We start from the raw sequence: 14,572 nt of genomic DNA, 5'->3' as shown, positions 1-14,572 counted from the left end.
CGTTGAGTTACACATGATCAACAATACTCTGTTGGAAAAGTATAAGACTTTGATGACATCCCTATTGACTAGGATGTATCTGGTACATACCCTTTTCTTAACACTCGTACACTCAGTGACTGCTCTGAGTGTCCCCTGGAGCATTCCTTGAAATGATACGTCTACGACCCAGATTTGTAACTCCGAAGGCCTTGACACCCCAAGCAAGCTTTATCCCTCATCGAAAGACGTTGAAGCACCAACCCGACCATATCAATGTTCGGAACACAGCCATCACTTCAATCCGCTCGTTTCATTTTAATGCACCAAATTTGGCTGTATCACCATTCAAATTACACGATATTGGAGAAGGTATAACAGAAGTGGAAATAATCAAGTGGTATGTCACTGAAGGACAAGAGGTCAATGAATTTGATGCTTTATGTGAAGTACAAAGTGATAAAAGTGTGTAAGTAAAGTGGATTCATAGTCGTAATAAATCATTGATCGGTTATATTCTATTCATTCTGGGTATATGTTCCGGCCATTCAAAAAGAGAAATCCGATGACTTTTCAAAAAGGAGAAAAAAAGCTGAACTTGAAATTTCTTTGCAGAGTCGAACTTACCTCTCATGCTAATGGAAAAGTAAAAGGTATAAAGAGATCAGCAGGAGAAATAGTAAAAGTAGGACAAGTGTTATGTGATATACATACGAATGAAGAAGATCAATCAATGGATAATTTTGGAGATGAATCTATTATTGAGTCAAATGATAAAGAGATACAAGAGAGAGAAACCAATATTATCAATGAGAAAGCATCCAATGAAGAAGTTGAAAAGGCAGAAAAGATGACGGAAATATTAGAAAAGAAGAAAGATGAAACACAAAGTTCGGAGCAAAGTCGAAATAAGCATCCCCTAGATATCGAAGATGATTCACATGATATAGACTATGATCCTATACAATTAAGTGGAGAAGCATCAATATTACCTTCACCTCCTAAGATCAAAATACCACAAGCTCAAGGACAAATCGAGAATCGTAGGATTAATTCAGCAGGAAAAGATCAGAAATTAATCATTAAAACTTCACCTTCGATACGTACTTTAGCTTCAAGATTAAATATAAATCTTTCAAATATAGAAGGTACAGGTGAAAATGGAAGAATCACGAAGCTTGATTTAGAGAATTATGCCAAGAATGATAACAATGAAGACCCAAGAGAGTTGGAAACGAGAAATAGTAAAATAAGTCGTGATGAAATACCTGAAATTACTAAAGTCGAATTTGGAAGAACTAGGAAAATCATGTTTAAAGCTTTAGGTGAACAAAGTAAAATACCTCATTTCGGGTAAGTCAATATCTTGTGATGAAATATGTTTCAATTGATAAAACTATTAATGAATGAAACAGTTATTCTCATACTTTGAATTTGACACCTCTTATACCATATATGAAAGCTGCCAATCCTTCGTCGTCTAATTCGACAACGAATAATGGATATATAGCTTCTGATATTCCCACGGACCTTGTTCGAGATCCATCGAATCAAGAAAAACATCAGAAACAAAAAACTACATTGTTAAGCTTCATGGTAAAAAGCTTGTTGTTGGCTTTAGAAGAACATCCTATAATGAGAAGCAACTTGAAAGAAGAAGCTGATAAGAAATGGTTACAAATAAGTAGGGATGGTATAATTGGAATAGCTGTTTCTGGTAAGTTTATACTCATACATATTTGCGTATCAAAATCGCAAATATCCTTTCTTCTCAAGTTATATTTGTCAAAGAGCTAGATGAAATTGACGCAAAATTGTCCTTTCGTTCAGATCCAAAATACGGACTTTTAACTCCATCTTTACCACCTTTATCACCTTTTACAAATTTATTAACTATTACAAATGAAATTAATTCGATACGTAAGAAACCTAATAAACTTTCAACAACAACAACAGCAAATATAACTATATCTTCAATAGGTGGATTAGGTGAATCAATTAATGCTTTCCCAATTTTACCTCCTAATGGTGGAGTTGCAATTTGTGCAATTGGAAGAGCAAATTGGCAAATTGAATGGAATTTGAAAAATGGTATAAAAGAAGAAAATAAATCAATTTGGGAATTTAATGAAAATCAAATTCAAAATGGTGGTACAAAAGCTGTTTTAAAAGTACCTGTAAGTTGGAGTGGAGATCATAGAATTGTAAGTTCCATTACTACTACTTAATCTTATATCATATAAAGCTTGAAAGGACTGAATTTATTGGGACTTTCAGCTCGAAGGTGCTGAACTTATTGCATTTACTGAGACTTGGAAAAAGTATATTGAAGAACCTTGGAGATGGGTTAATGTTACTTCGTAGATTGATATAGAGATGAAAATGATGGAAAGGGATGTGACTGGAAGATATTATGATGTTTGCCGTCTTAATAAGACAGAGTCCAATGGATATTTGATCCTGTTGAGCGATTGTATCGAGCAAATGAGAATTCATTTCGTGTATATAGTGACAAAAATTCCATGTATGTCAATCACATATATTCCAATGCGATTGATTGGACAAATGTCCAACCTCCTCTTTTATGACTTATGTCGAAACCATTACTCCGCTTTCAGAGATCTTCCAATTTCTCTTCCACCTTCTTCACCGCCATTCCAGAATCCATTCACATCTTTCCAAGATTCTTTTTCCCAAATTCTCTTTTTATTGATTTCCTTTTTATTGTTACTACTCGAATTGAATTGTTGTTTATTCTCAGAAATCAATTTTTGTACTTGTTTTTCTTCTTGACTATTTCTCCACATCAATCTTTCAGCAAATCCGTTAATTATCCAATTTAAAATTATATATCCGTGACTTGCTAATAAAGCTATTAGTCCTAATGGAATCAAAGTAGGTAAAATTGCTTTAATAGTTGGTGAATCACTAAAATTGGAGATTATCTGATGAAGTGACGCTGAACCTGGAATTGGTGTTACGTTTGGATTAGGTGTTTGATCTGAACGATATACGTATGGTCTGAAAAGGTAGATCAAGGTTGAATTTGTTATTGCTCCGATCCAAGAGATGATGCTCTATGTTTCGGAAATGCGCATTAGCAATCGTTTTCGAATTTGAACCTAGAATGAAAGCTGGAGAGAGGATGAAATTCGATTTTGACATGCTCAAGATACTCACCAGCGTTTCGAGCCATGAACCAATTGTCTCGACTCTGTCCCCGACTGGTCTTCGGACATGTTTACAAATTTTCAGTGCATCGGTTCTGAGTTCGACGTAATTGTTGATCAAAGCAAAAAGGGGGGCAAGAGGCCATACGATTGACCAGATAGTAACGTATCCGAACTGGGTCACCATCTCTGCATAGTCGGCTTCGTAAGATAGCTCATATCAGCGGCCATACACGTTGCCGTAGGAGGGCAATTGCACTCACTGAATAAGGTGTAATCGGGCAATGCCAACTCCCTTTCAACTTTGTCTAAGAACCTCTTTTCAACCTCGTCATCAGTTTGAGGTGGTTTTTCGGGAGTATCTTGACTTCTAGCTTTGATAGTCTCTTTAATAGTTGTTTTGCCCGCTCGCCAATCATCGACAAATCGCATCACAAATGGTAATCCAAGTTCGAGGAACGCGTTAATGACTAAATACATAATTAGTAAGTGGAATTCGCTGGTGCTCTCTGGAAGGTCAACAAGATCACGGCTTACCTTGATTGGTGACAGTATCTAATATGCGGATTGTTAGCCAAAAAGCACGAACAATTTGTTCTTCATACTGGCTCACAGGCGAATAGTTGACCCTTCAATCGGCCAGCTTTGATACCCTTTTGCTCCTTTCCACTTGTCCTCGGACCGAGACCTGCCTTTTCAGGGGTAGAAGCGATGTTGATCGTGTCCTGTTTTGTCAGTCGATGTTGGACATTGGCCATTATGAATGATCCGAACGGGACGTATACATATCTGGCCGTCTTCTATGAGCTTGGTTTGCCATTTCATATATAACAAGCAAAGAACTTACGCAGATAGGAAGAGTCCAAGGTAGGCTACGATACCATTCATTGCGCTACAAATCGATATCAGTTCGATTCATCCAAGGCATGCAGTACGTCCGATGCGGTAGACTTACAAAGTCTTGGCTGTAAGACTCTTCTCTTCGCCTACAGGTGTAGGGTGATCCTCCCATTTCACCATTGATCGAGCTAAATGTCCATAAGCAGCGACGATTTGAGGAACCACGATTGCAAATAGAGCAGTGGGTAGGAGAGGCTGATCAAGTGTCAAGTCTATTAGGCCGAAGTCCCAGGGATGCAAACAGCTTGGATCATTGAGGAACAAGACTCACCACGACTTCTTTTCCAAATCCGTCATAAGCTTGGCCAACAAAGGCTTCAAGCATAAAGATACCCAATAGTACAACGCCTAATCCGACACCACAAGCGATAATAATCGGGACAGAAGCTGCGACTTTAATATCCCGTTTGAGGTCATTTCCAGCTTGTACTACATCGACCGCATCTCCTCCATTTTGAGAAGGAGTTTGCCCGTCCAAACTCAGATTGGCGACGTACTCAGGACGCAATCTTCCTACGGCGACTGATTCACATCCTCTTGTGCCCCATCGGACTGCAAGTTTTCTTTCCTTGATCCTCCACATGGCTACAAAAGTAGTTGAGTATATTGACAGCAAAAAGGCGTATAAAGGAGGATAAGAGTCCGCCGGAGTCAACAGGTAAAATAGGACTGAAATCACTGATAGAGGTAGCAACGAAAGAGTGTAGGTGGTTAAGAAATTGAAGTACAGGTGCACTGGTGGTGGTTGCTGTGGACGAGAGAGATCATGTATATCAGCTCGTCGATTTCTTCCAAAGTGAAAAGTCTCGTAGGGAAGTTCGCTCACATGTTCTCCCAAACCTTGCCCTTCTGCTCCATCTAACCCTTTTAAAAGCCCAATTCTCCAATCACCACCTATTGTCCATCTTTCCACCCATTCTTTATCTGCTGCTTCGTCATGAAGTGCCATAATAGACTTGACTCGCTTCCATCTGCCTTGAGTGGGTGTGATACCCAAACCATCTTGAATAGCGGGCGCAGTCAACAAGTTGTAGATCAGTCGAATTCGAGTGGATGGTGAGGGTGGCACAGGATGAGAATGAGCAGGAAGATTATGAGCTTGATCGAGGGATCTGCCGATGTATTCATGAAATCAGTTCAGATTTCTCAAGCTGAGCGGGTATATTATAGTGCTAAGTGTTTCTAGCTTGAAGGGCAAAAGGACGAAAGTCTTCACTTACCTCTCTCGCTCAACAAGCTCATTCACTTTTTCATCTTCAGCACTGACAAATATCCATATTTCCTCTTTACCTTTGACTTCTTTTGTAGAAGATTTCTTAGCTTTTGTACCAATCTTCAATCCATCTTCTGATTCTAAAGCTCTTAATAAATGCTCATAATCATGTTTGATCTCTTGTTCAGCTTGTGTACGATTTTCATCTTTCCCAATCGAAATGTCAAATGGAATCACAAAATCTACTTTATAAGGATTAGTATTGAATGTATAAGCTCCTGAAGAAGGGTGATTCAATGAAGTCGAACGAGCTTGAACAGGTGGTCCGGGTGTAGTATCACTTGTTAGTGAAGCTGCTGGAGGAGGTTGATGTGACATCGAGCGGGTGACTCTTTGTGGTGTGTTTGGCGGATTGGTCATTTCCAATGACAAAAGATTGTTCCTTCTTAAATACCTTGAAGACGAGGTATGATGGTGCCATCCGTGAAATGACGTTTGAGGGAGAGTGAAAAAGTATCAACATGCATTTTCGTACCCTTCGTAGTGGATCATTTGCGAATGTTACCCCAGGTATGACGTATAAAAAGCGTTCCTAGACTGAGGCGGAACGTAATTGCAGGTTGATTATACTTTTTAGAATTATCATCAGAAATACTTTGTAACCCCGCTCCGCCGTTTCAGGGTTTTTGGCTTGCTTTTTTATTGCTAACACTTCAATTTGTTCATGCATGTCTGGCTTTCAGTGGTCAGGAACATCAGACTGCCACCATACTATGCATATGGAGTTGTTCAAGATGAGCCTCCCCGCTTCTTGGAAGATTTCAACTTCTTTCTGTGCACTACCCTATTATCTGTCTTCCAAGATTCCACAAGCTGTGTAATATCAGGTACATGCTTGATAGCTCTTTCCCTTAACCTTCTACTCTTGCTTATAGCTCTGCCTGTAGGCATCCAATCTTTTCTTAAAACATCAGGTTCGTACTTTTCTAACAGATAATCTGACTTTTTTTCCAAATAGTCATTGGAATTAGCTGATATGTGGTATAAATCATTTTGATTGAAATGTTTGTTCAGGTACAATTTGAAGATGAAGATAAGGAAGATTGGAAGTGCTGCTGCTACTGCCATAGGTGGTGATTGGGTTTTCAAAGTGACAGCTGTGTAAGTAAGATTTAATAAGCATCATATGCACTTATGCAGGAAGCACTTATGGAAGTGATGGAAGTCCTTTTTAACTTACTAAGGACCATCAAACATTGCATAAAGACTGTACCAATCAATAAACGATTGATGATGACCCACCAGCACTCTCCGTCAGTTTCTTTGGCATCATTCACATATTTCAGAGATTGGCTATGCTATACGTACAGAATACAGACCATCATCAATTTGTTGGTATGGATAAGAACGAATTGAGAGAAATTCACACTTACTACAATGTGGGCTGACCAAAAGTGTAGAGTGGCACCAATCACAACAATAGGTGCCAAAGGAGCATAGATGAGACTGCTTGTCCCAATGAGATCATCAACTCTTCACATCCTTATCCATAAAGTTGGTTATTTCAACTTACCCAACACACATTGCAAAGATCTGCTTAGGTGGTAATATAGTAATTGTCAGGTCTCAAGCAGCAGCGCGCAAGTGAGAATGGGGATGGGAACTTACAATGAATGAGTACTCCAAAGCTGAACACATGAACTCAGGGTATCAGTATGCAGGCTGAGCTGGAAGTTATGAACCATCAAGGATGAGGAACTTACCAAACTATATTCCAGTGTAGAAAATTCACAATTAGGTACTTTATCAAGACACTTTGATTTGAATTCAAGAAGCTCACTCACCTCAAAATGAATGGCTAAAGTCACTTCTGCCAAATCTTGAGGAGTCTTGAATTTCAGTAATTGAGGAGTTTTCATAAGTAATCTAGGGACTTGCAAGAGCTGTAACCACATGACAATTGATCGGATTCTAATATCAATCATATTAGCTTGACCACCATCAACCTGCTGAACTTGCTGAATTAACACTAACGGATACCAAGAAAACCAATATAAGCTTTGTGAGATGTAAGCTCTAGTAATTTTAGCTGGTAGATCACCTAAACTTCTATAAATATTTTCTACAGATTCTTCTCCTATTTTTGTATATATGCCAGAGATAGTCTCGTATAATACTCCAATTAAGGAGAAAACAATAAAATTAGATACCTGAAATCTTTATTAGCATCAGAAATGAGCCACTAATATGGTCTGAGATAGACAGTGATATTGATACTGTACTTACCAAGAGAAAAATGAATACTTGTCTTATTTGATCTTTATCCAATTGACCTCTTGTAATTGAACCTGACCACCTATTTAATTCTCTCATAATATATGGTAAGAAATAAGAAAATATAGCTGCAACTGTAGCTGGCAGAACACCTTCAATTACCATAAATATGATTTTCCAGAACTGGGATTCTTCTTGCATTTTTGCAAGACTTGGATAGCGATCAATAGCCTATCAAAAAGTGGGAAATGTAAGAATTAAATGATTTTATCAGTGTTTACTTGTCCTTTGGGTAGAAGGTCAAGAACTCACAATACCTATATTAGTGAGAAGAACAATACCCATAACAGGTATTGTATTTAGAAAACACACAAATATCAGAGCAACTTTGCCAAATGTTTTGTGAGAAGCACGTGATTTGGCGTCTTGTTCAAGGTTTCTCCACAGCTATTGTAGTAGCAAGATCATTACAAAGTCTTATTGGATGAGCTAATGAGAAATGCACTTACCACATTATGTGTTCTTGGAGCCTAAAGATGGTATGATGAGTCTAAAAGTGTATCAAGACATGTATGATAACTACTCACTTTCTGTAAGTTATACCCTGCTTTGGAGAGTTCCACTCTCCTACTCATCAGTACTTCTTTAGCTCGTTTGGCGGTTGGAAAAGACACAAAAGCTAAACAAAAGCTTGATTAGCAAATATCTTCACTCTCAATGCTAATTTCAAAGGTTTACCAGCTGTTATTGTCCCACCAAGTTGATTTGGACTTGAAGCATATTCATCTTCCCGTATATTCTTTTGAATCCTTTCAATTGCTTCTTTCTCATCAATTGCTTCTCTCCTAAAATGCAATACCAGAGTAAGCTGATGGCCATATCTGACAGATAGACATCTTAGTATGATCTTACACTTTGGTTCTTGCATTCTGAAGAGAAGAAAAGAATCTTCAGTTATGGCTGATTTTATATCCATGAAACAATTTAATTTTTAAAGTTTTACATACCTTACTACGACCAATAATACGATCCCAACAACTATCATAAAGATGGTTTTCATTGCCTTGTGATTCATAGAAAGTTTCCATAGCAACAGCTTTAATAGCTTTTGAGAATTGTTTCTTTTTAAACTTTTCAATTCTCTTTTCTAAAGCATTCAAAGGATGTACTGCAAACCAAACTTGACATTCTTCATCTCTTGAGATATCTCCAATCACAAAATTACGAATTTTTTTCTTTGTTTCTTTTATTGTATTTCTCATTGATAAATTTGTTATAAAAAGAGTTTTGAAGGATATTTCATTATGGTTCCTAACAAAAAGTTTAGATTGAATTAAGATGTATGGTATCTTAGACTCACATTCTTTCCCATTCTTGTACTAATTTTTGATGATGGTTTGAAGCTTTCAACACTACCACCAGGTGTATCAGTGATTAAATGTATATTTGATATGTTATTGCCTTCAGTGAAGAAAAGCTGAAGAAGAATATGAGTTTAGCTTACCAAATATAATAACAAGCATAGTAACTAGAATTTCAAAACACATATGTACTAATAAACCATTACTTGTGATATTTGCAGCAGTGAGTAAATTTGGATTTTCAATCACATTGGTATTAGTTGAATTTTTGCTTTTTTCACTTTTATTAGTGGAATTATTGATTGCTAGATTTGTGAATAATGAGTTTGTACTTCCATATATAGTCTCTGTATTGATTCTATAATTTGCAAATGCTAATATAGTTGCAAAGATTGAAATTGTTGCAAAAAGGTATTTTAATACCCGAAGGTACATTAAGTAAATCACCGCATCTAATCCTATATCAACATGTCAGTAATCACTTCAGTGATGAAACGAGAAGTGTATATTTACCTATCATTTTGAGTGACCTATTCCCTCCATTAAAAGATCAATACTGCAAATGCAACACTAATATTATAAACTCACTTCACATCCTGATCAAATATTGTTGATTGTTTGCCCTTCTTTCCACCATTGGAAAAGTGATTTATACCAATGAAACCCCAACAACAACATAACCATGTAGGTATAATTGACATCATTTCAATTTTGGTCTCATCCCAACCAGATCTCATCCAACCAAAAAAGGTCAGCGGAGCCTATACTGACCTCTGTCAGTATTCAATCAATCTTCCAAAATGTTCACTTCCATTAGTAAGAATAACACATTTCCTTACCTTTGGAGCTTTCCCAACCCATTTACCATCACATTCAATCTCTTTCCATCTTCCATCAATATCCCTAATGAACCCCGGATAGCACTCTGGTTCTTCTTGATATCTCTTCTTCTCAAAGTCTTTTAACTTTTTTCTTAAAACTACTTTATCATCTTTATACTTTGCTTCTAAAGCTTTCTTCTCAGCTTTCTCTTCAATTGTATTACCAGGTTTACGTAATCTTAATCTTGGTAAATAAATTCTCCTCCATTTTAAGCGGACACATGAATATAATAATAAGATTAGAACCTGCATCAACAATCATGACAACTCAGTTATTTGTGGGTTCTGAACATGTGAATGACTTTCTGAAACTTACAATTCCAATCATAGTAGCTACCCATGCTGCTAATATACTAGTAGCTGAGACATCCCAATGATTCTCAGCTTGCTTAATTAATCCATCTGCAGATAATCCTTCTACAGTTGATGAAGTTGGGATATTAGCTGATATGGTTCCCGTTGCAGCTTGTTGTCTTGGTAGTATATGTTCATTATGATGATAAGGTGTATAATGAGGTTGTTGAATCCCTAAACGCATTAAGTTGGTAAATGGTGCCATGGATGTTATTGATATTTCATACTTTTCACAATTTTTGACAGGATTCAGTGCACTAGTGAGTTCAAGTGCAAATTTCAGCAAACACAGGCAGTAAACACAATTGATGGGCAACATATTGCATATCATTCCTAAAATCAAGTGAAATGCATGCAAAAGTTAGTGACACTCAAAAATAAGGAGCAAGTAGAAAGGATAGTGAAATAGCATTTCTTTGATTAATTATAAAGGGAGGAAGTTTATGTAACAAGGGGCATAATATAATTGGATTTTGCGAGGATACCCTTAAGGAGTATTGTGCCTGATGCTCTTGTTATTTATTTTGAAATGTTTACAATCTATATCATCAACGAGCCTATTAGTTCCAAGCATATCGCTTCAATTTAAAGTCGTCGATTAGCTCTTTCACAAATTCACAATCTATTAAACAGGCCAAAATAGACACTTAAACTTTCTTATTCTTCTCATCAACGTTTTCAAAATGGTCAAGTCGAAAGAAAAAGAAAAAGCTACGCAACCTATTGAGAAAATTTCAGAAGATCATAATGAAGCTTCAACTTCTATCATACCTTCAAAATTAAAATCAGAAAAGAAGAAGAAAAAACAAACGATTAATAAAGAATCATTAATACCTATTATTCAAATACCATCATTTAGTGAAGAACAAATTATTCAATATCATTTAATGAATCCTTCTATACCAAGTTCAATTAAATCTCAATATACTCTTCCACCAATATCAATTCAAAGAAAAAGAAAAAGAAAAGAAATAAGAGAAGGAGAAGAAGAACAAGATAAACCAATTTTTTCACATCCATTACCTGTTATTTGGTTTGATTTTGATAATAATAATTCACCTTCTTCAAAATCTATTGATATTGGAAGTGAAATTGAAGTTGAAAGTTTAGTAGGTACACCTTCAAAAACTTTTATAAAACCGAAAAGTAAAAAACAAAATAATAAAAAAGCAAAAATAAAAAGAATTAATTTATCTACAAATAATATTAATGTACCTGAACATGCTTTTAGAATTGAAAATACTGGTAATTCAGCTGCTTTTTGGTTAGGTGATTTAAATAATTCAGAAGCGAGTAGTATGGGTTATGTGAATCAGATTTTAACGAATGGAAATGAACATTTGAAAGGCCTCAACGGGAATGAGAATGAGAAGGAGACGGTCAAAGTAAAAGCACCGAGAAAATCTAGAGCAAAAGCAAAGGAGCAAGAAAAAGAGGAAACCGTAACGGGAGAAACAAATAGCAACAATTTGAACAATGTTGATAAGTCGGTGGTGAACGGAGATGGAGATGAACATGAGAAAGAGTTGAATAGAAACGAGAAAGAGTTGAATGGAAACGAGAATGACTTCCAAGTCGAAACAGTCAAAGTGAAAGCACCGAGGAAATCTAGAGCAAAAGCAAAGGAGAAAGAAAAAGAAAAAGAAAAAGAGGAAACGAGTTCGGGGAGGCCAAATGAAAATGAATTGGAAATTGTGGATAAGTTGGTGGTAAATGGGAATGAAAAGGATGATGATACAGTTTCTAATGGAGAGGTAGGTGAAAAAATTAGAGTAAAAGCGCCAAGGAAAAGTAGATCAAAACCAAAAGAAAAAGAAGAAATACCAATATCAATATCAAATGACAAAATCAACAATGAATTGATACATGAAAAAGAAAAGAAGAATAAAAAATCAAAGAAATCTGAGAAAGAGGAAGAAGTCAAAAAGACAATTCAAATTCCACCTGAACCAAAAACGACATCGAAAATCACAAAGCGAAATAGTCAAAAAGTATTTAAAGAAACTTCACCTCCTCCAACCTCAACTAATATAATTGAAAAGAAAATTATATCGAATTTATCAGATACATCATCTGAATCTTCTTCCTCTTCTTCTAGTTCAAAATCAAACTTAGAATTACCATTACATAACACTACAAAATCATTTTCAACTTCAATTATAGAAAAAGTAAATTTTAAAAAAACAATAAATGAAAAATCAATTTATAATTCTTCTACATTTGATAAACCTCCTCCTTATCCTATACTTAGTCCTCAAAAACAAAGTATACCTATTTTAACTCCTTCAAAAATTTCAACAACCACCACACCTATTAATAATTTAATTAATGGTAAAAAAAGATTATCACTTTTACCTTCAACTCCAATTTTGAATGATAATTCTAATCCTTCAACACCTATTGAAAAGAAGAAAAAACGTACTTCCACAGGAGGTAAAAGAGGTCCTAAGTGGGTTACAGAAACTCCGAAAGTTAAATAGAAATATATACGTCACTATTAAAAGTTGACTTGAACGATATGTACTGTACAATGTTGATGGATAATAGAAATCGTTAGTTGAGTATTGTAACATTTGTTTGGATATCACCTTTGACGGACAGTAATATAGTCTTAAACATGTACGCAAATAGAAACAGTATGAGTATCTGGTATCAGTTTTATGTCATTTATCCATCATGCATAATGCTATGTAACGAACAATGGTATATATATGGAGCCCAAATTTCATGAAATAGGAGTACCCGCTTTTCTACATCTTTCTCCATACATGCTCAACCATTCTAAGGCAAATCGATCGAAACCACTAATGAACCTCCGGAATTATTTACCACATTTTCTCCATCGCTTTGAGTGATAATTCCACTCCAACGAAAGTAGCAGCCTACAATCAACAGAATCAGCAAAAAGAACACATTCAAGATGGATTGTGTTTGTGATGTCTATGGAGGAGTAGAGGTAGAAGACGGATGTGTAGTTCTCAGTCGCAATGACGGCGAGTCTAGAGGTGTAGAATATGGATTTCCGGGTATTCGGGAAGAAATATGCAACTCACATTAGCAGGGAAAGCTCTAGCCATAGCTGGACCGAACCCTTTCCATAAAGCAGTGACTCCATCTGCAGCTATCAATTTTCTAGCACAATCCATAAATCCAGTATATGTTCCGTGAGGTGCTGATTGAAGACGAGATTTGATAGTCTATAATTCACCTTATCAGCTAATTCCTTGTCCCGCGTAATAGCCAACTGGGCAAAAATCCAAAGAGGATGCTTACATCAGGAGGAATAGCTAAACTCCACATTGCTACACCTGCTGTACCACCTGCAGCCATGATAGCAGGTAAAGATAAAGGAGGCGCAGGTGCTTTGTCACCATTTGGTAAAGTTTCTGGAGCTGATGAGAGTTGTTTTTTCAATAATTCATATGTTGCGAAATACCTGCGATCAGTAAAATCAGCTAAAAGAAAAGCTTATAACGCGATGCCCGCTGAATTACATACACCGCACTTCCAGGGCCATCTCTTGCTAAAGTAGCGAAAGTACCTCTGAATAAACTTCTTAATCCACCTTCTGCGTACAATTTTCTGACTACATCAATAGGTCCGTTGTACATAGATGATCCGCCTTGTCCTTGTACCTGAATTACTACGTTAACTCCCATTCACGTCCATAAGATTCGGGAAGCTGACTTACCTGTAATAATACTTTGACTCGCTCTGCTGGAGCAGCTACCAGTGTAGCAGGTATAGCACTAAATCCACCCGCAATCGCCAATTCGGTTATAGATAATGATTGAGAAGTTCTATCAGGTGTGAAAGAGTATACTAATCGTTTACCAAGATCGTATCCCTAAAAATGATTAGCAGTTAGTATGGGTTTTTCTTTTTCGTTATAGGAACATCATAGCTGTTTCGAAAAGTGGGCCAAAGTTGGCTTACCCAAAAAGAGATAGCAAAGATAGGGGTAACACCTAATATAGGAGGTGTAATACCTCTATACATACTGTTCAGACACGTGAATGTTAGCCAATATATCAGTTTTTGCCTACGAGATTGAACTATAGCTTACCCCCTTATACCATCTTGAGCTATAGTTTTTCTTACTACGTCAACAGCACCAGTATAAGTACCAGGAGAAGCAGTTTGTAATCTTGTTTTTGTCAAATCAAATGGATGTCCAACCAATACACAAGATATACCACCGAAACCTCCAGATAAGAATGATTTGACAGGATCAACAGTTTGTTTAGATGACGAAAGCTCTATATCTGAACCTTCATCTGACATTTTTATAGCTTTGGTAGGCGCTAAATTGGGCAGAAAAGGGTATAATTAGGATTAAGAAGGGGTATCTAGATATATGCCTATGTGCAGGATCTAAGGAGATGAGAGTAAATAAGATGGTCGCAGTAGTTATATATATTGGATTGATGTCGGCGAGTG

The 14,572-nt window shown here is 36.5% G+C and overlaps 5 protein-coding genes across 5 annotated transcripts; 2 read left to right on the top strand and 3 right to left on the bottom strand.

Moving 5' to 3' along the window:
• Positions 1-152: 152 nt before the first annotated feature.
• On the top strand, positions 153-2,343 carry I206_101228 (uncharacterized protein; the record flags this gene model as incomplete). The annotated part of the gene is made up of 5 exons (XM_019151880.1): positions 153-448; positions 595-1,332; positions 1,395-1,696; positions 1,810-2,183; positions 2,257-2,343. 5 exons carry the CDS (start codon positions 153-155, stop codon positions 2,341-2,343), a joined length of 1,797 nt encoding a protein of 598 aa, XP_019014018.1.
• A 239-nt stretch (positions 2,344-2,582) lies between these two features.
• Positions 2,583-5,682, bottom strand: I206_101227 (uncharacterized protein; the record flags this gene model as incomplete). The annotated part of the gene is made up of 10 exons (XM_019151881.2): positions 2,583-3,056; positions 3,160-3,350; positions 3,413-3,619; positions 3,687-3,704; positions 3,763-3,938; positions 3,997-4,041; positions 4,105-4,244; positions 4,321-4,797; positions 4,876-5,161; positions 5,270-5,682. 10 exons carry the CDS (start codon positions 5,680-5,682, stop codon positions 2,583-2,585), a joined length of 2,427 nt encoding a protein of 808 aa, XP_019014019.2.
• Positions 5,683-6,051: 369 nt separating this feature from the next.
• On the bottom strand, positions 6,052-10,337 carry I206_101226 (uncharacterized protein; the record flags this gene model as incomplete). The annotated part of the gene is made up of 19 exons (XM_070202346.1): positions 6,052-6,419; positions 6,503-6,620; positions 6,696-6,768; positions 6,836-6,855; positions 7,107-7,233; positions 7,297-7,472; positions 7,549-7,767; positions 7,849-7,983; positions 8,046-8,066; positions 8,124-8,215; positions 8,275-8,381; positions 8,449-8,465; positions 8,544-8,847; positions 8,897-8,948; positions 9,041-9,355; positions 9,411-9,427; positions 9,486-9,658; positions 9,737-10,024; positions 10,095-10,337. 19 exons carry the CDS (start codon positions 10,335-10,337, stop codon positions 6,052-6,054), a joined length of 2,865 nt encoding a protein of 954 aa, XP_070058447.1.
• A 478-nt stretch (positions 10,338-10,815) lies between these two features.
• Positions 10,816-12,612, top strand: I206_101225 (uncharacterized protein; the record flags this gene model as incomplete). The annotated part of the gene is made up of 1 exon (XM_019151883.1): positions 10,816-12,612. One exon carries the CDS (start codon positions 10,816-10,818, stop codon positions 12,610-12,612), a length of 1,797 nt encoding a protein of 598 aa, XP_019014021.1.
• Positions 12,613-12,957: 345 nt separating this feature from the next.
• Positions 12,958-14,416, bottom strand: I206_101224 (uncharacterized protein; the record flags this gene model as incomplete). Its single annotated transcript, XM_019151884.1, has 7 exons — positions 12,958-13,014; positions 13,186-13,329; positions 13,406-13,568; positions 13,631-13,767; positions 13,824-13,979; positions 14,069-14,132; positions 14,199-14,416. The coding sequence occupies 7 exons, from the start codon at positions 14,414-14,416 to the stop codon at positions 12,958-12,960; spliced, it is 939 nt and encodes a 312-aa protein (XP_019014022.1).
• Between the last annotated feature and the right edge of the window lie 156 nt (positions 14,417-14,572).

Source organism: Kwoniella pini, chromosome 1 (genome assembly GCF_000512605.2).
Source record: "Kwoniella pini CBS 10737 chromosome 1, complete sequence".
In the NCBI taxonomy this organism is placed as follows: Eukaryota; Fungi; Basidiomycota; class Tremellomycetes; order Tremellales; family Cryptococcaceae; genus Kwoniella; species Kwoniella pini.
Note: the sequence above shows the minus strand (reverse complement) of the source record. Positions and strands in the feature narration are given on the sequence as shown.